The sequence below is a fragment of the Zonotrichia albicollis genome, chromosome 3, assembly GCF_047830755.1.
Source record: "Zonotrichia albicollis isolate bZonAlb1 chromosome 3, bZonAlb1.hap1, whole genome shotgun sequence".
Lineage (NCBI taxonomy): Eukaryota > Metazoa > Chordata > Aves > Passeriformes > Passerellidae > Zonotrichia > Zonotrichia albicollis.
The window spans coordinates 71,328,906-71,353,654 of NC_133821.1; the positions used below are offsets into that span (position 1 = coordinate 71,328,906).

A 24,749-nucleotide genomic window follows, 5' to 3' on the forward strand; every position below is an offset into this window, starting at 1 on the left:
CTCACAAGTCTTTGGGATATTCAAGTCTTCAGGTAGTATCTAAAAGATAGAAGCAGCAAAAAAGAAGCATATTCTTGATATTTAAAAAATAATACTTTTTTCATGCAGTGCTTTTATAAAATAATGAAACTCTGAAGCCGCTGCTGGGGAAAGGTCCAAGAGGCAGAATATCCATGGTCTCTTTCTAGGTATTACTATTGCAAATTACACTTACTATTTATGGCTTGCTTTCTTGAGAGCATAGAATGCAATAAAACAAGACACCCCTCCCCTAAATTCTCCTAAAATTCCCGAAAAATCAACAAAAGTTTTCCCAAGAGTTTTCCCCTAAAATTCCCAAAAAAACAACAAAACTTTGCTTTATATTCTTTCCATGAAGTTATTTTCATGATGAGTTATATAGCAACATTCTTCTGAAAGAGCAGTCATATATGGTCATATAAATGAAGGGCATTGCAGTTCTTATATTTAGGAATGTGATAGCGGTAAACAGAAACTGAAGTTTCTGTTCTTGGGTTTAAGCATCTTGGTCCAGGACACCTACTTTTTTGGGAGAGAGTTTTGAAACTCGTAGAGAAATTCCTGTGCATCACTAAGGGGGACTTCTGACAGTAAACAATTTAGCAATTTAAAAATCACAGTAATAGTCTCCTACCAAAATGGTCATCTTAAAAAGGAAAACACTACTTGTTTTTAACAAATGCACATGAAAATGTGTAGGGAGCTCTTTAGGAAGAATTTCTATTTTTTACAACATAGCAGTAAGCATATGATAAGTTAAACTGTGCTATCAGTGCATCTGAGAGCACTTTTTGCTGTCCAAGCAGCCTATAAGAATCACAAGATGTAGGAAACTGCTTACAAGAGCTCCATAAATTGACTAACTCAATAGTTGTGTACTTGTAGATGCCCCTGTAATTTGTATACCCCCAATGGCAGATAAGAAGAGGAATGCCCTTCAAGTTCTGTGAAGCAATTTTGCAATCCTGCATCATGATTTGATTTCAGCATTACCAGTGAATGTCTGCCTTACCCATCCAGCACTGCAGATGATTCATTCAGCTGGCCTGCATGGTTCTCAGCTTGCAACACCTTTTCTGGAAGCATCCTGTCACGAATTTCTTGTGATAAGTCATCTATTTTGTCTTTCAGCTGATCAGACATTGGCTGTATCTTATTTGCAACACCTTCCACATACTGAAAATGGCAAAAGAAAAGCCTTTGAATTTCTGATTGCTGGCATTCTGTATCTATACATCAGGGTGCTTCTTCTTTCCTTGTGGGCTATTATCTTAACTTACCCATGCATTAAAATTTCAGGGAACTAGTATAGAATGAGTAACAGGAATGGCTGGACTGGAAAGCAGAGATGAGATGAACAATATTCCAAGAGCTACTCATCTGTCTTGAGCTTAGTAGAAGCTTTTCTTTTATAATTAAGGAATTGCATGGTTTAAAGCTTATAGACTAATTTGGATTTGTTTCCTAAATGTAGATGCATGTATAGCTATATGAAATTGTTGCTGTGTTCCACAGTAATAAATATTAATGGGCAGAAGTTTTGTGTTTCAGGACACTTTGAGTGGTGCAACATCTTTTTGCTTATTAAAACTTCTCAGTAAGAACTACACTTTTTGAAGACTTGCCATTCCTGTTCCAAAAAGCTGTTTCACTGTGTCTCCTCTTCCATTTCTCCAAAGAGCATTTTTCCTTTTATTATGGCAAGCTGCAATGCATGCTGAAAATATCTTCAGAACCAATGATACTTCAAGATTTTTTTTTTTTTTTGTAGCTACAACACTGATCTCAAACTCTGTTGGCAAAACTTTTAAGGCAGAACTTTCAAAAATATTATGTAAAATGAGATTTCAATCCTCTCTCTGATCTGTCTAGACTTAAAATTGTGGCCACAGGCAACAAATTATTTCTGAAGCTTCCTTCTGATATACAGTTTTTGTGCAGACAAATCTATACCTAGATTACAGAGTTGCAGTGAGACTGTGAATGGGTCTGCTGCATCTGTAATTCTCAAGATAAAGTTAGTACCACAATCAGAATACTACATTTATAAATGGCAGAATCCCTGAAACATTGTGACCTAGCTCACATGTAATCCAATGAATCACTTAAAACTCCAAATTATTAATTTTGTACACCAGACTAGCTTTTCTGCTATACAGCAATGGAAAAAAATATCCCAAGTAAAATATTTTAATATCGATAAATACAATGAAAAATTAAGTGTTACTTTACTAATCTATTTTGCTTCCATAATGATGTTTTGTTGTACTAATTCTCTGGTAAGGATGATAAATTCTCACCTCTACAGCTATGCTGATGTCATTTGCAAGTTTATTGGCTTCATCAAGGACATCATTCCCTTCCTGAAGGGTCTTTTCAACATCTTGTCTGCCATCTTCTACAGCTTCCTTCCTTTTCTATAGGATGAGTTCACACAAAGAAAAAGACAAGTTGTTTACTAGAGCAGTTCAAATGCCAGCACCTCAGTACAAGACTGCATTTTTTCACCATGCCACAATGCCCCTTCTGCAACTCTCTGAGATCTCAGAGCTGAGATGGTGACAAGAACAAAGCACATGTAAGGTGTCTTTCCTTGGTCCTCCCATTCCCAGCTGTGTATTGTCCTCCCATGTGGAAAGGTTTTTGTTGCTCTCTAACAGTGGTAATTGGCTGAAGTACTACTGCAAAACAAACCAGAAAGTTACAAATCCTAATTGTTACCCAGATGTGTAAGTTCCTAATTTTGTAAATCACCTCTGACAGTGAAGGAAAAATTTATAAAAATATTCTGCTGCTTTCCTACTTCCATCAACTTCATCAACTGCTGGATGCAAAGTAAAAGGTTTGGAGTAACCTAAAGATTTCTGGTTTACCAATTAGTAAAACTACTGCACATTGTGTGGTAAGGATGGACTTCTGAATAAAGAATTGGCAATTTCCTGCGCAAGATCCATTGAGTATCACAGATTAGTTGGACAGGAAGCCATGGCAGCCTTGAGGGCAGGACTGCTGGAAAGGCACTCTGCTACAGTGATGCAGAGAATATTTTTAAAACTGAAATAGCAGGTAATTTCTCCAACCTTTACCCATCCACCTTTGGGAAGAAAATGCACAGGACAGAGATCACCTAAATTCGTCAGATCACTGCATTTCCTTAATTCAAACAAGCACAGAAATCTCTGCTGAGAACGGAGGTCTCAGAACTCTAACCTCATACTGTAGTTGAGGTGAAAGCTCACCGAGATACAGAGCTGAAACATTCATCTTCATTAGGGTGACTCTGCTCTTTATGTCTTGGTTAAATGCTTGTTAATGTACAGTATAATATGCTCTTTAAGTCTCTGCAATTAAATCACAAGCAGACCCCTCTTCTATGAGAGAGATCATTTATAACAGCTACTAACTACCGAGGATAGAGTTTGATTTATTACTCTGTAATATCCACACACCCCCTTCAGTCTTCTTCTCAGGGGTTGGAGAGGGAGATGAAAGGGTAAGTTTTCTGGAAGCAAATATATGACAGCAAAGATTTTAACAGAACTCCTATTTAAATATTGAGCACATGCTTTGAATTTTACATGACTATTTATACTGGGTTGAATTTAATTTCCCACAGAATAATAAATCCAGTGTACTTTCCACAAAGCAGATGGTATTATTTCAATAAAGCAGGGGAGTAATTCTACTTTTAAAAGCCAGTGCACTTCCTCATTCTGAGGAACACGTTCCCTTTAAATTACATTAGATATAGTTAGATTTTTATAATACTTTTTTTGGCTTATATTTTTGTTTCAATATTTAGTCATGCAAAGGTTCCATCTTTAATCAGAATCAAAGTAATCGAGGATAAACCCTGTCAGCACTCACCTCCAGCATGGTCATATTTTTTTGGTTGACTGCAGATAAACGATCGGCCTCCCAAATTTTACTTGCAGCTTCTTTTAGCAGATCTTGAGCATCAGCAACTTTGCTTTGGTAGTCTGCTAGCTTGTCCCGGACCTCATTTTTGAGATCCTCATTTTTCTCACTAGGCTCACCAAATAATTTCTTCACCTTGTCCAAAAGATCTTCTGCATTCCTGAAATACATTGCAACCTATGAAGACACTGAGTTCATATTCCCTACACCAAATAATCTGAATAGTCTCAATAATAAGGAAATAAAATAGAAGAAAAGGAAATTAAATTAAGTCTCAAAGTAATTTTCAAGATGACACATGCTTAATAAAGTGAAAGGACAGCTGTTTCTAAGCCCTTTCTTAAAAGAGGTTTTTAAATTCCACTTAGGGCCTACTTATGAAGCAGAATATATTAAAATACTCTCCTCCTTTGAAGACTAATTTTTTTTTTTTTTGTTAATTTCCATTCTTGAGATCTGACTGGCAAACTGAAGTTTTCTGAAACATTTCACCAATTTCAAGCTGTCTTGAAGTAGACAACTGCTTTAGACTAGACAGTCAAAAATCATAAATTCTTTCTGGTGAAATTAAAAAAACCCAAACCTAGATACTTGGATTTATGACTTCCAGTAGTCAAAAAATTTTGCTTATCTAAAATACACTCTGGAGTATTTTGAATGGATTTTGCTGACCCCAGTTTTAAGGGACTGGAGTACTGTCATCTGCGTGCCTCAAATCAGTTTCACCAAAGGCAACACCACTGTGTTAATCCAATGATATGTCAAGGGCAGGAAAAAAAAGTGGCACCTCAGGCACTTCCAAAATGATGCTTAGGGACAAGAAAAATCCTAAGTAAACAGGAATATGTAGGACAGATAATAACTACGGAAGAAATTTATCACTCCTCCACCTAGGAGAGAATAAGTTTTTCTTCCTGTTTCATTATGCCAAAGTGTGGAAAGCAAGAACTGCATGCTTTTAAAAGACCTTGCAATTTGGCCTGTCTGTAGTCAGTTCCATTAGGAATCTTCTAAAAATAAACATATAAATAAATGCACACCAAAAAGATATGGGCAAGGAGGAAAAGATATGCTGACACTGGACATAATTTAGATTAAGAGTCTGAAGTGGAGCCAAGGGAAGTCAAATTGTTATCTTAGTTTTGGGATTTTCTGAGATGGACTGGAGTTTTTTTCCCATCAATTCTGCCTTTGGTTTTGATTGAAAAAATTATTCACATGTTGAATTCACAACTTCTGAGGACAAAATATTTAATCAAAAACTAAATCCCAATATTGACACCCTGTCACAGAAGTGTAGAAAGGAACCCAGGATTTCTCTCATACCTCCTCCATTATTCTTCTATAAGAAGCTCCTGTCTTACACTTCTGGCAAATTTTGACACCCATATGACACTGCAGTACTGGAGGAAGAGTATGAAACAGATGGATTTTCCTTTTCTTCCCCTGCCTCATGGCACAGTTCAAACTACTTATCCATCCAGTAGTCTACCTCAAAACTCTTCCTTGCTGCTCCTAAGATAGCACTTTCATACTGATCTGTTGAACATTTTCCCTCTGCTCTTTCTAATGAAGTATGAGGCAATCTGTTCCATGTAATCCTTTGCTTTAGAAATTTTGTGTGACTGGACTGTGCCACATTTCTTGAAATACTCTCTTGTACACTTAAGCTGTGCTACTTTCACTAGAAACCATCCTGGAAAAAGAATAAAACTATACAAAATGCTTTAAGAACAAAACTATACAAAATGCTTGAAGTTTTAGAAGAAACAATCACAGATCTGGCCTAACACATGAAATGCTGAATGGTCTGGATGCTCAAAATGAGTGCAAGAGAACAAACAAGATTAGAAACTCATAACAAAATGATTAAAACCCATTAACAGCACATGAGAGCCTAAAGATGTTAGAATTGCCCTACCAGCAGAAGGAGAAGAAATAAGGATTGTAACATCATGAATAGCATGTATAAGGTGATCAACTGTCCCATGTCTCTTCAAAAACAAAAACAGAAATATCAGGAAGCAATGTCAAAACATAGGAGGCATATCTTCCGACACTGCATGGCTGAGTTATGCAATTCATTCCGTCAGGAAAGTGGATGATAGAAATTCACAGAGATTCAGAAGCCATCAGACAAATTAGTGGAAGAAAAAGTCACACAAAAATAAAGCTACTCAGCATACTAAACTGAAAGAAAGAATTCTGGCTCACAGCATCCCCTGATAGCAACTCAGTGACATCTGAGAAAACATGAAGGAATGTTATAAAATAGTGAAAGATATACTTCATAAATATTAAAATCATGGCACTTCAGAACAGCAACTGGTGTATTTCTGTATATGCTCTTTTAGAGAGAAATTACTATAACTAATATGCCATTTCAGTACATTAAGGCAATAAGAGCCTGGATTTGAAAAATTTCAAGGAAAATAAGGTAAAAACCTGCATATGTAAGAGAAGCTTTGCCATCTATGAAAACAAGAAAACTTTACTTCATTTGTCTTCTTTATTTAAGTTTTGAGAATTCACTGAAAACACAGCAGAGAATCCACTGAATCTTGTCATTCTGTTCTCGAACAAAATTCTGAAAACAGAATACAATCACTGACAAAAGACAACTCACCATAGTGTAAGCACCTCAAAGTGATCATGAGGCGTGCAAGAGCCTTACTTTATTCAAAAGTAAGTATGTCAAATGGGTCTATAGAGAGTACACACAGGTGTGGAGCACAGAGATCCACATCCATGCACCTGTACCTCCAGAGTTCTAAGAATGATTAATTTTTTTTCACTCTTCTTCCTTGCAGAGTGTATGCTATCCACTTTCTTACTACACTATTTAAAGAGTTTTATAAAATTTTCCTTCAAGAGGCATTTTCAGAAAACAACATCTCTAGGGTCCTTTCCTCCCTACTCTGTAATGCGCAGTGACTAATTTACCTTCTGTTGAGTTGGCTGCCAAAATTTCTTGGATCTCAGTGACTGCCTATAAAGAGGTAACCCTATCCTTAAGATAAACCATAAACTTTATTTGAAATAAATGAATATATTCATGTATCTTTTAGTATAAAAAGTATTCCTATACAGAGAAATTTAAAAACTCACTTTGTACATTTCAGGAAGAATGAAAGAAGCAGGGAAGTTCTGTCCCTCAAAAAAAACCTACTGCATTTTCTACTCTAGCTATTGGGCTAGAGTAGGAAATTATTTCATTGTAGTCTGACAGTTTCATGTCAGCAATAGCATTTGAGGACTATTAATACCTTGTTTGAACGGCCCTTCTCCAGCCAGCCCTAAATTTGCAGGCAGCACTTTCAAAGGTTTGGCTAAATTTTTCTCATCTCAACTTTTTACTGGTTTATTTCTTTGTGTGAGTAGAGAAGGCATAGAAGAGACTCAGTGGAATCAGATGAAAAAGCAATAAAACATTGCTCACAAATAAGTTTGCAATATATTCTCAAGAGAACTGAAAGCAGAGCTATCAGTTATGGGAAGAAATACTGCACTAGCAGGATTTCCTGAAAATGATCTGGTTTATAAAGTCTAAGATAGGCAGCGCAAATCTGATTCTAAACTGCTTGGAATTCTCAGCTAATTTTGTATTCCATTTACGTCTCCTTACAGTATGCACGCACCTGATAACTGACATTTTCAGGCCTGCATAACTCTATCCCAGACAGTTTTTTGATCCATCACAACTTCAATGGACCGTTCCCCTGCTCAGCTGGATTCCCTGCTAGATGTTTGCACTGGTGAAGAGCTAAGCAAAGTCTAACTCTGGAAATATGCCTGGTCTTACTCATATAGATGTAACAAACTACCAGAATTTTTAACTTCAAGCCAAGTATTTTTCTCAGTCAGGTAAGTTTTCAACATTTGGCATATTGCTTTATAAACAGCTGCCAATATAATTATATGCATACATTTATTTACAGGTAATTAAATAACCAAACAGCAGGATTCTGAACTATGCCACAGAAATGGTTTATTCTACACCATTCTAAACGTGGCAAAATACGTTTAGATATAATGTCTATTTATGTCTTTATAATGTCTATTAAATTGAACAAACTTTTGAGACAGTTATTATTTTTATTAGACCAACTAGTTTTCCAGGGAAAAACCCCAAGCTTCCAGATGGAATTTTTAGTACTAAAGCCATTTATCAGGTCTGAAGCAGAAGCTAAAAACAAACTGAGAAAAATTAGAATTCAATTAAAAATGTTGCTGGTACCTGTAGAGAAGGGAAATAATCTCCTAGGGATTGCTTTCCACACATGCAAGCATTTTCAAGAATGCAAATGCTATATCAACAGATATAAAGTATTAGACTTTGCTTTCTTTCACATTTCTGTAAGCCTCAGCTAGAAAACTTGACTGGTAAACATGACAATCACATTTACAAGAATCAGACATTGTCACCAGGAGATTGGAGACTGGGGTCTCTCTACTCACTTTAACTCATCTTGAGCCATTTTTTCTTGCACACTGAGGTCTCTATTTCTCATCTCTATGACCATTCCTTCAGCCTCACTCTGCAGTTCTGGAAGACTCTTCTCCAAAGTCTTGTCTTGAGTTCTGAGTGTCTCATTCAGTTTCACAGCATCCTCTTTTGCAGCTGCAAGGGACCAAAATACATTTATTTAAGGAGCTAGTAATTAAAAACAACAGAGAAGCTGCCAACTCTATCAGCAAATGGAACACAACTTGCACTGGTTATTTCTGCTGTGATCCAATGGTCAGTAACAAATGAGAAAATAATATATGTTTCATCAAACTGCTTATTACAGTTCACTTTTCAACACAATAATTGAAGAAGTCTTTATATCCAGGATGATAAATACATTGCTCCCCTCCTCCTGCCCCTCAAAGAAAGAATTTGCACTGAACCTTCAAAACAAGCAGAAGACAGTTTGCTATATTGCTTGTAGAATTAAGGACCAGGGAGGACATGCAATGAAAATTAGGCTTAAATTACTTTTGGAGAACCTTAAAATATTTCATTTTTAGCATTCAGACTTAACAGTTCTGGGAAGAATAAACAATTGTGAAATTTTAGAAAATGAAGCAAAAGAGGAGTGAGACACCCACAGATGTCTAAGCCCACTCATATGTTTAGAGGAAGATACCCATAAATGGAAAAAAAATTGAAGGTTGGAGTATATGAAGGTTTACTGTAAATGTGTTTGGAACAGCCGAATTATTCCAAACAGATAAAGCTGTACACACAGCATCATACTCAAGGATGGACTAAAATCTTTCTGCCACAGCACACCACAACATGTTAGAATACCCACTTTCAGAAGCAACTAGGTCATTTATGGCAAACAGTTCCATCTTCAATTTTAAAAAGTATTGCTGCCCTTCCACAGTGCAGAGCTCCCAAGTAACTGATTTATCTAAAATGGCCCCGTTCCTGGTCACAGGGGTACTTATGAGTATTTAGAATTAAATATTTAATTAAAGACATTAAAATCAGTATTTCAAACCTCAGAAAATTACCATTTCCTCTACACATAGTATAGGTTTAGAGCAAACTATGAAGAAAATTCTAATCTAATGATGTCTTTGATTAGCTGGTGAGAACTGAGATTTGTATCTTTAATAATGAGTGGTTTTGTGAGGTCTGGAAAAAGACTACACTTTCCACAAATGGATTATGGATATCTCAAATATTTACTATATTATGTATCATTACTAAGGTACCTCAGGCCAGGAATAAGTCTATATTAATTTTTTAAATTTTTTTTTTAAATAGTGAGTAACCTCCCTGAATATTTACATAAAAGAGAAAATGAATATATTAGCTAACCTTTTCTTATGTTCAGAAAAACCTATATCAAATTTTATCCTTCTCTTCTCCTAACCACATTTTGTTTTGTGTCTCAGTGGAATGCAAATATCAGAGTCCAGTGGTGGTAAAAGGTCTGGGTACACTGACAGACAAAGGCTAGGAACTGCAAAGAAGGAAAATTCCATAGTTAAGAAAGAAAATTAGTTACAGCTACTCAGAAGTTCAGAAAGTCAACAATCAGCCCAGTAGAAGTGAATAAGCAGTCAGAGCATGGTCATTAGAACCAGTCACTACAAACTTCTCACTTTTAATGAGGAGTTTTGTCAGTGAGGTAAAAAGTATGAATGAGAAGAATGTAGCTGTGTTATGAATCACCAATGGCATCCAGCTGTAAAAAAAAGTTATTGGGACATTATTAGGAGAGCAGACATAGGCAAGTTTTACTCCTTCTGAAGAGCAAGACACTGAAAAAACATAATTTCATGCTTTTTGGTCGTGGTTCGGAAACACAGATGTACTTTTCAGCAGAGAAAGGGAAATTACATGAAGGTGAGTAGGAGATTTGGGAGAACACTCTTTGGTGCAATTCAGCCTAGAAAAAAAAGGGACCAAAGTGGAATACGATTTTTCTTTGCAAATATACCTGGTGTTGGGGGAAGGAGGAGAAGAAGTACTAGGGAATGGAAAAAACCATCTATTTGAGCACGGTTTGCTAGGGAACACAATGATAAACTAAACACGAATATTTTTTCCTAGAAATGTGAGCTATGAAAATTGTGAAGAGTACTTAAACTGCCTCCCATCCATATTGTGTGTATTTGTAGAAATTACTTTGAAGATGAGCTTCTGAAAGTTTTTGATAGTAGGGGAGTGAATGCCTTAACCCACAAGGTATCTCTCAATTCTGTGATGTGTATTTCTCAATGTGTATTTCATGTATTCTTAAAATGCTAACTTGGCCACTAGGCAAACACATTGATTTAAAAGTTTTTGTCCACTTCTAAGATACTGTATAAATTTATTTCACCTCCTCAAAGTTTTCTAACTCTGTATTTCCTACTGCTAAACCTGCTTGAGGAAATTTTTACTTGAGCTACAAACACTGGGCCTAAACTTAGTAGCATCAAAGACTTTGTTTTGCTCATCATCTCAAATTCATTCTGAAACATGGGGAACATGGTCTTTTGTTTAAAAAATTTCTCAAAAATTTGCTTACTTTTTCTTGTTGCTTTTCCCACAATTTTTTCTTGTCGCTTTTCCTGCAATTTTTTTTTGTTGCTTTTCCTGCAATTTTTTCTTGTCAAAGTTACAACTCCTAAAGATATCCTAAAGTGCTGTTCATTTCACTTCCAAAGCACATAAATGGAAGTGTTACACAAAAGACAATATAAAATGTATTTTATAGCACTTCAACAAAAGTCAAAGCTTTTCCTTTCAATGACATAAGCCTTCAGAAGCATAGCTACTAAAACCAGTACTGTAGTGAATATCTGGAGGAGGAAAGAACTGAAAAGTCATTTTTAAGTAAAAAAAAAAAAAATCTGTATTTGCCAATTATTGCAATATTTTCAGCCATTATCTTATTTAATAGCTTTATGAAATATATAGGTCTTGCTTCTTAAGGCCATCTAGAATTTATTTTTCTCATAAGTATTTATTGCAGTGTAAGTGCAGTGAATCAGTCTGTGGAAGACAGAGCATTGACTTTGGCTCCAGGCTTAGGTAGGGTTAGGAGTCACTTGCAAATTCTAAGCAGCAGATGTTCATTAACAGCAAGAAATAAGTGCATTTTTGAAGTAAAGCTGGTGAATTAAGATGAAGTGTTAATGTACCAAGTACTAAAATTACACCAAACTTTTTTACCAATACATATTTTTAACTGCTTTGAAAATAAAAGCTAAGCACTGTTTGTTACTTCATCATAACAGCTCTTCAGATAACTACAAAAATCCTGAAGGAACATGCTCCATTTTCTTGTAGTCTTTGTTCATAATTACCAATACACTAAGTGTGTATATAAACTCTATACACAGATTTGAAGAAAAATTTGAGGACAGTTTACTGCCTTTTCTTCACTCAGCACTTTAAGCACATGACATTTCTTGGCAAGTAAAGTCTTCCCCACTGTCTCTCAGACCCTCTTCCCCTAACATCCTCCAGTTTTCTTGAGAAACAACTCAAGTACTTCAATTTTTTCCAATACCTTCAGCAGCTTGGAGAATGCCTCTGACGAACTGTCCAAGAGATTTCGCTCTGTCATTAGTCCTCTCGGCATCCTGCCTGGTCTGCTCACCATCTGCTGTCACCTTGGTAGCCTGGTGACACCAATTCAGGGAAAATATAATTAATGAACAGGCCAAGGCTGCACTATGTTATAATCCTACAGGCTGAATACATGTACAAAACTTTCCTCAGGCCAGAGGCAATCAATGAATTATTGATCAGATGCATGGGGAATGAAATGCTCTGTTCAAGTACACAATTAAATTTTATTACCTTTTCCTTTAAATGGAAATTGGAAGGCTTTATTTTAGGTTCTTAGAAACCCTACTTGTGTGCAGCAGCACATCAATGGAGACAGGATTAAATTATCCACTGACTAACAATATCTTTGCTTAAAGAAATGCTGTTTGGAACCTTTTAATAGATTCTTCAGGGAATACTTTCCATAGCTGCACAATTGTGTACTTTTCGATTGACAAAGTGCAGCAGGTACTGTGACCTCTTTGCTTCTTCCCTGGAGGTGTTCTCAAAGAGACAGTTCATTCCAACAAGCAAGAAGAACTTTAAATCAATACATTAATTTGACAAAGACAGAGAGAGAAAAATAAAGAGTAGTTTTATTCAGCTCTAATGCTTGAAATTGGTCATTCATGACATATTGGGATGCTCAGTAAAATTTAAGCTTTCTGTTACTAAATGCTTTATAATTGTACTGAATCACAGCAGCAGCAGAAAGGGAGACATCTGCTGCAGGCCTGAAAAACATGCTGAGGAAAGGAATCATCTTAGGACACTCTACTTAGCTCTTGAGGTCCCTATTTAAAAATCGACCCTTTTTTATTGAAAAGACGCTAAAAATTTCAAGACACAAAGCTTGTTGAGCTGTACTGCAAACCAAAAATAAAAACCAAACCAAACAAATCAAACGAAGAAACAAACAAAAAAAAAAACCCAAAAAAACCCCCAAACAAACCCAATTAAAACCAAACCACCAAAACCCAAAAAAAACCCCAAAAAAACCCCAACAAATAAAACCAGTAAAACCCTAGTTTTTTTCTTTAGGCTTTGCATTCCCCAAAAAATCTTGAAACAAGGCATTATGAATTTCCCAGCCTCTGTGAAATAGCTAGAAGGTCAATAAATCAAAATGAGCTTAGGTTTTCCCTGACTTGAACTGCACAAATTGTTTCTCCCTTACAAAAAACCCCACACTTTTCAGTAATAGTCAGAGAAATAGGAGCACTTAAACACATTTATTTTTGCCTGATTGGCTTCTAGATGGCAGCCCTCAAGGTACTTTACATCTGGGTTTCTGAAATAAAATTCCTGGCATTATCATTCCACTTACAATTTTGGGCTACATCAGAGTAGTTACACTGAAAGTAATTTATATGAAAACGGTTCAGGTAAATAGAAATATACAGGAAAAAATAAGAGCTCATGCAGACTAGGGGGAGTTTGTTCTATTCCATCCCTCTATCAGTAGAAAAAGTCTTTTCACACTTACACAGCTTTAATCATACTATTGGTTATTTCCTCTAAGATTTACAAACCCTTTTTACCTGCCTAGATATAGAACTAAAATATTGCTACAGTGAGCTGTAAGAGGCAATTGGGTTAGAAAAAAGGCAAAAAAATCCAAATGGTCTTGATGGACCACTGCTCTAACTCTCCTTGGCATTTCTGACGGCATTTCTTCATGTAATTGAAAAAAACTCATTATTTATTATCAAACCCTCCAGAAGAAGCCTTTTATTCTTTGAGTTTATTTGTTTGGAATATTCACATTCAGTTTTACTATGCTCTATAATATTTCTAGTCCTTTGCTAGAAATGGTGTTTTACAACTTACATATTCCTTTCTTAGTTTTGATTACTTTTTCCACATTCATGCTAATTCAAATTGGCCACTTTAACCTCTCTATTTATGACTGAATAGCATGTACCACATTTTTCTGAAAATTAATCTGTCACTGAACAATTTTCATTTTCTTTCAGTGACACCTCTTTTTAGCACTTAAATTCCATTCAGGTCCACTGAAGGCCTTCTGTATTTTGACAGAATTTCCTTTGCTGAAAAATTGGCTTTTGCTTCACTATCTAGTCTAGCTTTAACTCTGTAAACCACATTAAATAGTGAACATCCTTCATACTGTAGCTGGCCATTCCACAGCTAATTAAATGTTTTCATTTGTTAATAAGGTCCTAGTAATTTTCAACATATCTACAATTTACTACTACTGACTTCTGTCAGTTTTCAGCATCTTCTAACAATTGAAACAGGCCCAACAAACTCTTGCTGTGGGAGCAATAAGGCAGACTGGACCCAGAGCAAGGGTTTGGAAAGAGTCTTGTAGAAGTTATTTGGACACAAATAAAACTTTTTGGCATAAAGGAGATCCCTACCATAGAAATCAATAAAGAAAGTATTTGAGATCGGTGAACATGCTTTGGTGATGCCCGCAGCTTAAACTTAGTGATGGAGGTTCCATGAAAGGCTTTGCTCCAATCTGGAGCAGCCACTTAGCAATTTAAACTATAAGCGAGTATTAACAACTATACACATTTTTTTTTGTTTAGGGTTTGTTTCCATGTTTATTTAGTCTGCTTATTTAATATTAATCACGACTTAAAGAACTCCTCTGCTAGTGGGCTGCAGACCACAGAAGGAGGTGTAAACACAGACATGTACAGATGGAAGTTCTTGGCTTTCTCTCCAAATGTTCCCAGCTATTGCAAATTAAGTTGCTTCTGCTACTACTTCCAGAAATTTTCAAGTTAGAGAAATTCAGTACTTTGGGAGAAAGGCAAAAGTTTACAAAGACAAAAGAAGCATTTAAAATCAAGATGAGTGATTCTGATTCCTGTCTTTCCTGAACACTCTGCAGGTACCTAATTAGAAGGGAAGTTAGTGGTTTTGATGAAATACAGTGAACTGAAAGGAATTGAAGATATCAGTTCTTCCTCTGGTGGTAGGTGTGGGAATGTGCATGCAAACATGTGAACATAATTAGTGCAAGAAAGACATGAGGATCTTCTATATGGCAAAGCAAATGAAGCACAGAACAGCGTAAAATAAGAGAAAGGAATGCCGCACTGAAGTAAGAGATTATTGGTTGAAAAGAGACCCCAGGGAAGCAAAACCCCTGAAAGTCTTGTAGTGACTAAATACTATTGTCTTCTATATTTTATCTTAAAATGCTTAGAATTTTTTTTCATGGAAATAGATTCCTCACCAATCCTCACCAGCTTTTTTCTTCATCAGTACTGTTTCACTTTGAAAATATAGTGAGCCTGCAAATCAGATATGGGGAAAACCTCTGGCATCTATGGTGGTACTCTGTACTCCAAGTGCCAGCCATTATGTAGTCATCAGCTGTATCTTCATTTGGAAATGAGCCTTGAACACAGGGCTCATTCTTCTTTTGGACTCGTTCTTCTTTTTGGAACACTATTCTTATTTACAAATACAAAAGGAGAAGGGTAGAACCTGCCACCAGATTCCAGTCCCTAAATTGAAAAAAAAAGGCAAAAAACTATCCCAAATTGCTCCAAGTAACTCTGTAAAGATAACTGGAAATCATAAGGCTACTTAGTCATCACAATGATGAAAAACTGCAAAAACATAGTGGTGATCATGTTGTCACCACAATAACTTCCCTAAGATCCCACTTTTGATATGTTTTTTCCTTCCAAGAGTTGTCTACAGAAGGTCAGAATCTGCATTATTTTAGGTCATCTCTATTGGGGAAATTACAAAAAGCATATTAAAAAGAGCAACTTGCCAAGAGGAAAAAAAAACTGTCTTAGCCTAAGATTGAGAAATATTAATAGAAGCAATATTATCTTCCCTGCTTGTAGAGCTGACATGGGTTAAAATTCAAGCTAGACTTAAAACTACTGCAGTTGCTTTTTGCAGAAAAGTAAAGGATCAAAGAAAAGTGGAATAGCAAGTTTTCTCACAATGTCAGTACATACAGATAGATACTGGTGTATGCATGCACATGTGGGTGCCTACATATGCAAACACACTTCAAATGCTTTCTTACCCACCCCTCATTTCAAAATTGCATAAAAATCACACAAAGAAAACACTTTCTCTGAGAATTTTAGTTCCTTAAGCCATGTACAATTTAGAGACATGATTCTAAAACTGCCTGGATTTTATGTGATTCTCTGCAGCGTATATTGATCAGTATACAGTACGCCACATCTTTCTTATTTGGTTCTTTCACAATCGTGACTTTTGGTAGTTCTTCCCACCAATGTACTTCGGACAGCTTCATTTATACTGAGTCTGGTTCATATTCCTATTTTTTTCTCCACTAGGTGGCACAATTTATATTATTTTCTTAGACATCGTCTTTACTGGCCAAAATGAGGTCTATTTTGAAATAAAACTTTTGTAACAGAAAGAGTACATAGCACATCTATTGAAATCCAGAAGTTGCTAACTATGCTCATAAAGGAAATCTAGAAGACACATATTTAACTAAACTTGCACACCTCTTTAGTGCAGTCTTTTCCAGGTAAGATCATTCTTGGGTCATCTGTTTTGAAGTGAAAAAGCTTTCTTACCTTATTAGGAAGTTTTGCAGAAAATATGTGTCAATATATTGGCCCACAAAAAGATTTTTAGAGGACTTCCTGTCATTTTTGACACTGAGAATCATCTCATAATTCATCTATTCATTCATGTTTAATGCATATTGAGAAGATTTCTGTCATTATGCAGCCTCAACCAAACCCATAGACCTCCATGTGATCACAGACATACTCTTGTCAGTAGTTCATCCATTTCTGTCACCAAGGTATCCAGATTTTCTCGTGCTAGCTGAAGAAATCTCTCTGGTGCTCTCTGAGGTGAAAGCAAATGCTGTTGGGAAAGAGATGGGAGAGAGAAAAATCTGTATGTGATGGATGTCAGGGCTTCCAAATATTGAAGAGAAAAAGCATCAAACATTTCATTACAATATGCAACCCCTTGTGTCACATTCATCCAACAGGCTTTTTTCAGGAATCCTGTCAACTTTACATAACTTGTAAGTATGGTAGGGAATGTACAATATGTTAAATACATAACCATTTTATAGACCATCAGCATGAAGACTATTTTATTTGTATGCAACATTGCTTTTCTATGCCTGAAGTATAACTCCTTGCACATATGTTCAGAAATTACTGTTGAAAGATTCATTTATTAAAGTAAGTAAAAATAAATAACTGTAATACTTATTTATGAATCAAAGCAAGGCTAAAATAATAAAATCTTTAATTTTTCTTCTTCTCTGAATGTACACACAGCTTTGAGGTAGAACAGAATCAAGTGTAGTTGTACTGAAGTTCTGATATTTATGGATGTGAATACTACCAACACACCTTTAATTCCTGTGTCATGTTCTCAAAACCATGTAACATTTTATATGGAGCAGGCAGTGGACCACTAAGGTTAACACTCAGGATCATCTGGTTTAGCCGATCCAGGTCGTTGAGAAGGAGTCCTGTGCATTCATCATCACAAGCTGGGGGAAGAACAACAAGGCTGCTAAAAATGTCTTCCTGCTAAATATTTAAGACATTTGACTTGGATATTGTGTGGCACACATGCAATTCTGGGGTAGGTAACACCGATTTCATAACTATTACCCCAAATGTGTAGTGTGAGAAAAAATGGAAACAACAGCTAGGGAGTAGGAAAGACATTATGGCTTAGGATTTAGTAATGGACAGTTTAATATAAAACACAAAGATCAAAATTGATAGGCTTAGCTCACTAAAAGAGGAAACAATTAATGTTGTCCACTGTGGACTAGGCAATATAAAATATTAAATTATACAGGTAATTTGGATGAAGTTTGAGAAAAGCAGATAGGCAATTTGGAGATCATATGGGCAATTCAGAGAATCTAAGGAGCTCTATAAGAAACACAATATGCTTATAGATTTGAATGCAAGGAAAAAAACCTTAAAAATCTCCATATAGCAGCATGGCCAAGCATACTAAACCTGTAATGCAGACAGCTGAAAGCATACAGGTAAAAATACTGATAGCTTTCTTTTAAAAAAATGGTTTTCCCTACCTTTTTTCATTAACCAGTTCATAAGCTTTTCATGTATGCTTCTTTTCTTGCAAATATCCTTCAGGATGAAAAATATTGTGGTGTGCTGCATATATCAAAAGAAGTTTGCATTTCCTCCCTCCCTTACTTTCGATTAACTATCACAAGATATTCTCATCTTGTATCATTTATGCAGCAGACAGGAGAATTCTTCATCCTTTAGAAAAGAGTTGTGGGAATACCTTTCTGCTTCTCTGCAAAAAGAGCTAGCAAACCCAAACATCTCAGGAGATGAAGCAAACTGTGGAACAATGAATTCACTGGTGATGTTAAGAGACATGAAGAGTTGTACCTAAAATGTTACAAGCGTGTAATTATTTATTTCAGCAAAGCTAGGCAGTTTAATAGCTAAAAAACCTCACTAAGCAAAGGGTATGTTTTTGTAGAAAAGAGAAGTAATTTTCAAAAGAGAATTACTTCTTTTTTCCTGAAATGTGTTCCTCATGTAGATTACATCTTTTCTGTTCATTAAAGTTTTCATAGTCACCTAAATATAGTTATTACTCTTTTGACTGCTCAATACACCAACCACAAAGAGTAGAGTCAAATACTGAGGCAAAAAAAGGTAAACTATTTCAATACAGCATGAAACTCAAGTGGGGATTGAAAAGGAGACCAGGTAGATGCTGGATTATCATAGTAAGAAGTGGGTGCAGAAGGCTAGATACTACTGTTATTTTAAGACTTCCTTTTGCATTTTCATTGCTTCCACTTGCAGACTCCTTCCTCCTATTTCACAGTATTTTGTTACATAAACTGAACTGCACTGGAACGGCAGTCAATAACTGTGGGCATGATACATTCTGATTTATGCTCCTACATGAAATTTTACCTCCCCCCAACTTATTATCATCCCTGTTCTTGCCATCTGTGTGCTTGCCTTTAGAAGCCTGAGAGAATTCAAGGAAAAGCAGATTTTACAGCAAATAATGTTTTATATAACAAACACCTGTTCTGTAGCTGATCAAGAAGGTAAGGAGACCAGATAATCATTCTGCAGGATGAAAATAAGTGATTTTGAACCTGAAAAGAGTTGGCATTTATAGTTTACTTCAGTTTTTGCTGTGTTTTTTTTTTTTTCCACTTATTATTTCACTCATGAAACAAGGGAAATCTATTCACCTTCAAAATTTTCCTAGTGGTTGGTAATAAATTGCTAAAAATTTGTTATGTGTTAAAGACAAACTCAATTCACACCAATGAGAAAAAAATGAACAGCCCATAAGACATGAAGTATTCTCAATGAGTGGGCAATCAATAAGTGAACGTTCAGTATAAATTAGCACCTCTTGCAAAATAATCAGGTTGAAAAGAGGAACTGCATCGAGTGAGACCACAGCTGAGTAGATGAGACAGGACTGAGCTGCTCCAGTATTCAGTCTGTAATGTACTGTAGCTATGGGAAATATTTCAAAAGCGTGCTTATATTTTGCAAGACTAAATACTTCTGTGTCTATCTATAAAGCTGTCAGGATAAATTTGTGTCTAATATTAACAAATACAGCACTAAATTCAGATCATTACAGCAGTGCAAGCATGTCAGAGGCAAACCATGCAATCAATATTACAATAGTTCAACAAGCAATTAATGCAAATTACTGCGTTTTCCATTTTCACCACACTTTTCCATGCACACTAAGTCTCTAAGGATTTTGACTTACCTCCTGTGAGAAATATGCCCAAAGTATGCATGGTAAAAGAAATTCTTTTAAGTTTATTCCATCTTACGAAGAAACATAATGTGTAATAAAAGAAACACATCTAAGTCACAATGTGTTCCTCCAGCTGAGTGATTATCTGACACAATTTTGCTTTAATACATTCATATCTGTGAAGATTCCGGAGACTGTGTAATGACTAGCAAATTTTTGGTCTAAGGGCAATCATGCAATCTCTGATGGGAGGTGGTATCCTACGATACTCAGCAACTCTTCAGTATCAGCTTCCTGTTGTTTCAAACAAAGTGTTGAACTACTGTTAGCTCAATAATATGTTGGCTATTACCTAATTTTTCCCATTTTGGCACCAGTCTCACACCAAATACTAAAACAGCCTTCCTGTGCCTTCCAAAACAGAACCCCAGTAGAGAGCTGAAAGCTTTATCTTCCTTGCCACTGTTCAATGCAACTTACATGATTAGTATGTCTCCAAAATATGGGAAAATTCATACCCAGACCAGGGTCTAAAACACCTACAAAGGTTTATTTGTGATTTTTATTATCTAGAAATCCTCATCTGCTGGCTCTGACACATACCAGGAGTGGCTGAGCTTAAAGATTGCTTGATTTGGGTGAAAGACAGGAGTGTGAATCTAAACTCAACAGGAGCTCATTTTCTCACAAAAATGGAGAACAAGTGATAGCTTATCAGGCTCTAGGCCAAGCAGGGATGGCCTAATTGAGCCCATGCTGCCTTAGAAGCAGTTGCCCAACACAGATGTAAATTAATTCTTAGAGCTGAGACGCATGGACATGTGCATGGACACACAGCACAACCCAGAACACTGAAGAAGCTAGTCCAAGGCTTTATAAACGTAGCTCACTCTGAAAGGCTCCCAGCTCCTGCTGAATTAGGCGCTGTGTAAGAGCTGGGAGAGGCTTCTTTTCACAGATTCTACAAGATCTACCTCTGAGAGAGACAGCATCTCTACCTAGTTCTGAATTCCATGATATCTGACCAGGCTGATAACATGGAGCTCCTCACTGTTTTGAATGGATAACTTTGATTCTGCCACCAGACCTGGTGGCTGGGAACTCCCTTGTTCTTCTTGGTGTAGGGCTGTAATGAAGCAGAGATTGACAGCTGGGAAAAAAAATCCCTCTCATTGTAAGCATCAGTCTTGAATGCAAATACTTAAATGCCCAGTACCTGGTATTAAAGGAATCTCATTATATTATTTTCTTCTACCACTCTTGAATATTTAAATACATAAAGCTGAAAATTTGTTGACTGCAGAAAGGCTGAGGACCTTTTTTGTTTTTTCACCCCACAAGACTGAGTTGAGATAAAATTCCTAACAATGAAATAACTGCTTGATCTCCCTGTGTCTTGATTGCTTCCTGTTCAGTCACATCAACTGCTTTACATTTAGGCTTCTGCTTGACCCCAAGGAACATTTGTGACAGCAGCACACATCCAAGGAAAGGTTCTGAAGTTTGTGTTGCAACACAGCTCAAAACACAGAAGACCCTTTTTTTCTGAAGTCTCCATTGTAGTTATGACAGATACCCTGAAAGCATTCAGAACTTGAGTTCTGACTTGCCATATAATATATAGAGCCAAACAACAATAAAGCCTTGAAGTTCTCACCAGGATTGTTTTGTTCCATAAATATGGCACAGCAGTGAGCAGAGTCACTGTGCCCATAACACTGCCATCTAGGCTTCTTCATTTTATGTACTACAAACTCTACAACTGAAGTGAAGTGCAATGTCACAAGGTATAACAAAAAATACACAAGAGGATTACTATTTCTAAGAAAATACGTGATTGCTACAGGCATGATTCAAAATCTGAGAGAAAATTTGGGAGAACTTTTGTCATACTTGACAGTATACAAGGATGCTGGCAGCATTATTAAAATTAGCTCCCAACCATCACTATTTATTCTTTGGGTACTGGCTTTTTCAAAAGAGAAGGGAAGGTGAACCTACAAAGTTAATTGCTTGAGTCCAAAAATTGAGTCCAAAAGTATTCATCAGCAGAGTGTTGTGAATATCTGTATAGGACAACCTAGGTGGTTAACAGGGGAAATAATTCAGCCATTAGCCATTAAAAACTTCTATGATGTGTGGTAAACCATACCCTTGTATTGTTTATTTAAAAAAAAAAACTCTACTTTTTGGAAATAACTTTTCATTCCCCGATGAAATACTAGAAAAAACAAAATTGTTCTGTTCTAAGAATATAATGGGAATGGAATGGGCCATGCACCTATAATTATATAACCATTGCTATTTATCTGCAAGTTGAATCATCCCTCTTTAAGCAGTGGCTTTCAAAATAAATATCTATTCTATTTTACCTGTAACTCTCTAAAACATAACTGGTATAACACATCACTGAACAGTGACATGCACTAAGCAAGTGAAAAATGACACATTATTAAAAAAACAGTAAAAATCCAGTAAAACAGATTTTCAGCTATATCAGAAATAGATCACTAGTGAAAATGCATGCTTCTTTGCTTCCCCCCCCACCTTTTCACTGAAAATCTTCACTTAAAAATCTTTAGAATACTTATGATAAGGGGTATGTTAAATTCTAAACATTATATTTAAAGCAGAATGCATTACAATATTTTGGCTAAAATACCTCTGTGATCTGATTTAAATACACAGTATTTGGTTTTTCAGGTTATACTGTGTGGTGACCTTTTATGGAATTTGCCAAAAATTCATTATTTAAATGGATATCCTTCTTTAATTATTCAAAATAAAATTTCACTTTCTTTAATATTAACTATACCACACTAACAGCTTAACACTATGTCTTATACTACTTACAAATACTTTTTAAGACATGGTTTACTGTATTTCTTTAGGTTAGATCACTTTACCACCTAACCAGGGATTCTCCACACTTCTGACTGGCACAATGCAATTGCAGTAGTTGAAATGGAACCACAAATGAGCAAGAGCAGGTACATGCATTCAGCTCATTTTAACTACTGAATGCAAACAGGATTCTGCTCTTGACACTAATTAATTTTCTGGACTTTAAGAGAATTTTTTTTTGCTTTTAAGGTTTTGTTACAACTGAAGCTGGTCAGAAGGAAATTTACTATTTCACAACTGATTGATACATGAAAGTAAAAAAATAAATTGTATACAGAACCAAATTCTCAGTTGCATTAAACTCAGATTGGAACAGCTCAGTATTCTGACAGCAAGGAAGGAAAACTTCAGGTAGTCCCAAAGGTGTTTCTCATGGTTCTTGGACAGGACAACACTATTCAAGCACATTAGGGGCTGCAGCAATGAATCCTTACCAACAGCTGCACTGTGAAGCCTGTGACATACCAGACACTGTTTACCACTGGCAAATTCCAACAAAATTGCCATACTCTCTTTGCCACAGACCTGTGTCCACCACAGGCTAAAAAGGTTATTGATCAGGCTTATTTTCTATCATGTCAGGGGTATTGTACTGCATTAGCAAAGGCAAGTGTGGAGAAATATGGGTGTTAAGGAGCCTTTAAACAAGAGGAAGATTATACAGTAAGACCTAATAAGTACATAAAATGTCTACTTAAATATTAAACTGCAGTTTTTGCAATTTATGATATGGTTATTATTGATGTGGTATCAACAGTAAAAATCTACTTCCAGTGATAGGGACATTTAAAGTACATCACATCTGCTCCTATGGGTGGTTCTTATCTTTATGACTAAAGAAAAGAAATCTTTGCATTTGATTCCTCACTTCTAGTGGTCAAATGAAATGTCCTTATACATATGTGAAGAACTGTTTTTATGGTGAAAACTGACTACTTACATTTAGAATGTAGGTAAGTTAAGAGTGTAGGTATATTTCAACACTCAAATTTAAATAGTTTGCAGTTAAATCAGAGATTATAGCAAATAACATCTTTCAAAGCAAAAAGGTGGAAAATTTCATTTGCCTGCAAACAGCTTTTTCCATTCACAAACAGGATTTTTAACCTTATTATCCACACAATGAAATAGCCTGATTAACAAATTGGAAAATCATTATTAATGATAACTTGTACTCAGGCTGTTTTGTACAATGAAACTCTGTCATCATGCATACCCAAAAGACTTTTCAGAATACTGATAAGGTAAAAGACCAATACAAAAACAGTACTAAGTCATGCCTGCGATTGGAAAAATTGGATAATACTGGCAATAATGTAAGAGCTATTCAGGATATTGAAAAATGAAGTAATTTTCATGCAGATGGCACTCTGTAGAACACAGTCCTTATTTTAAACTTTTGTAGCTGTAACACTTATGAACTTAACTTGCAATTACAATTCTCCTTGACACAGAGACCACAAAATGGAACTCAAATGGTAGTTATTTCAGCAAAGGGACTACTTAATCCAGTTGCAATCATTTTGATGTTCAAAATAGAGCTTAAGATAGTAAGTTCAGATTTAAGTCCTAAACTACATCACACTGCAGGGCATTAGAAATTTATTTCTCTTAAGTACATGACTCTTTTAATCAATGAATCAATGCCATGTTGTTAATAGTAAAGAAATAGAAGAAATTATATCTATATTCCCAGTAATCTATAATTTCTACCTGGGAGTCAGGGCTGATGAAAAAGCACTTATTTCAAATTACCTACTTAGAAGCTTAGGTCTGCTAAATCCTGGTGACTGTCTGAGAACTGATCCCAACCACTAGGTTGAGTGAAAAAATGTTCTGAATTGTGTAGCTCCTGACTCTATGTGCCTAATATCTCCTCTTTAGAGAACTCCAAGAAGCCATGCCTTCCATTCTTGAATTATATAATGCCTTCAGACATTAAAAGCACTTCTTTTGTTTATTTTTGAAAGTTTGCTTTTGAAATGTTTGCATTTTGTTTTAACCATTTCATTTTAATACTAGAGAGGTGTGCACTGCTGTATATTGAGGTACAAAAGAAATGAATTCTTTGGAGAAGAAAAAAATGTAGATGGTACCTATGTTTCTTGATGTTACA

General features: G+C 35.8%; 1 protein-coding gene across 4 annotated transcripts in view; it reads right to left on the reverse strand.

Annotated features, from left to right (window-relative positions):
* Nucleotides 1–24,749, reverse strand: part of LAMA2 (laminin subunit alpha 2) — a 344,097-nt gene that overhangs the window by 63,686 nt on the left and 255,662 nt on the right. For all 4 annotated transcript variants that reach the window (XM_074537835.1, XM_074537834.1, XM_074537833.1 and 1 more), the window contains 7 exons: nt 17,338–17,480; nt 16,736–16,834; nt 11,940–12,051; nt 8,398–8,560; nt 3,889–4,099; nt 2,322–2,438; nt 1,034–1,197 (listed from right to left, as the gene is read on the reverse strand). In XM_074537835.1, coding sequence (XP_074393936.1) covers nt 1,034–1,197; nt 2,322–2,438; nt 3,889–4,099; nt 8,398–8,560; nt 11,940–12,051; nt 16,736–16,834; nt 17,338–17,480 — 1,009 coding nt within the window. The remainder of the gene's footprint in view (nt 1–1,033; nt 1,198–2,321; nt 2,439–3,888; nt 4,100–8,397; nt 8,561–11,939; nt 12,052–16,735; nt 16,835–17,337; nt 17,481–24,749) is intronic.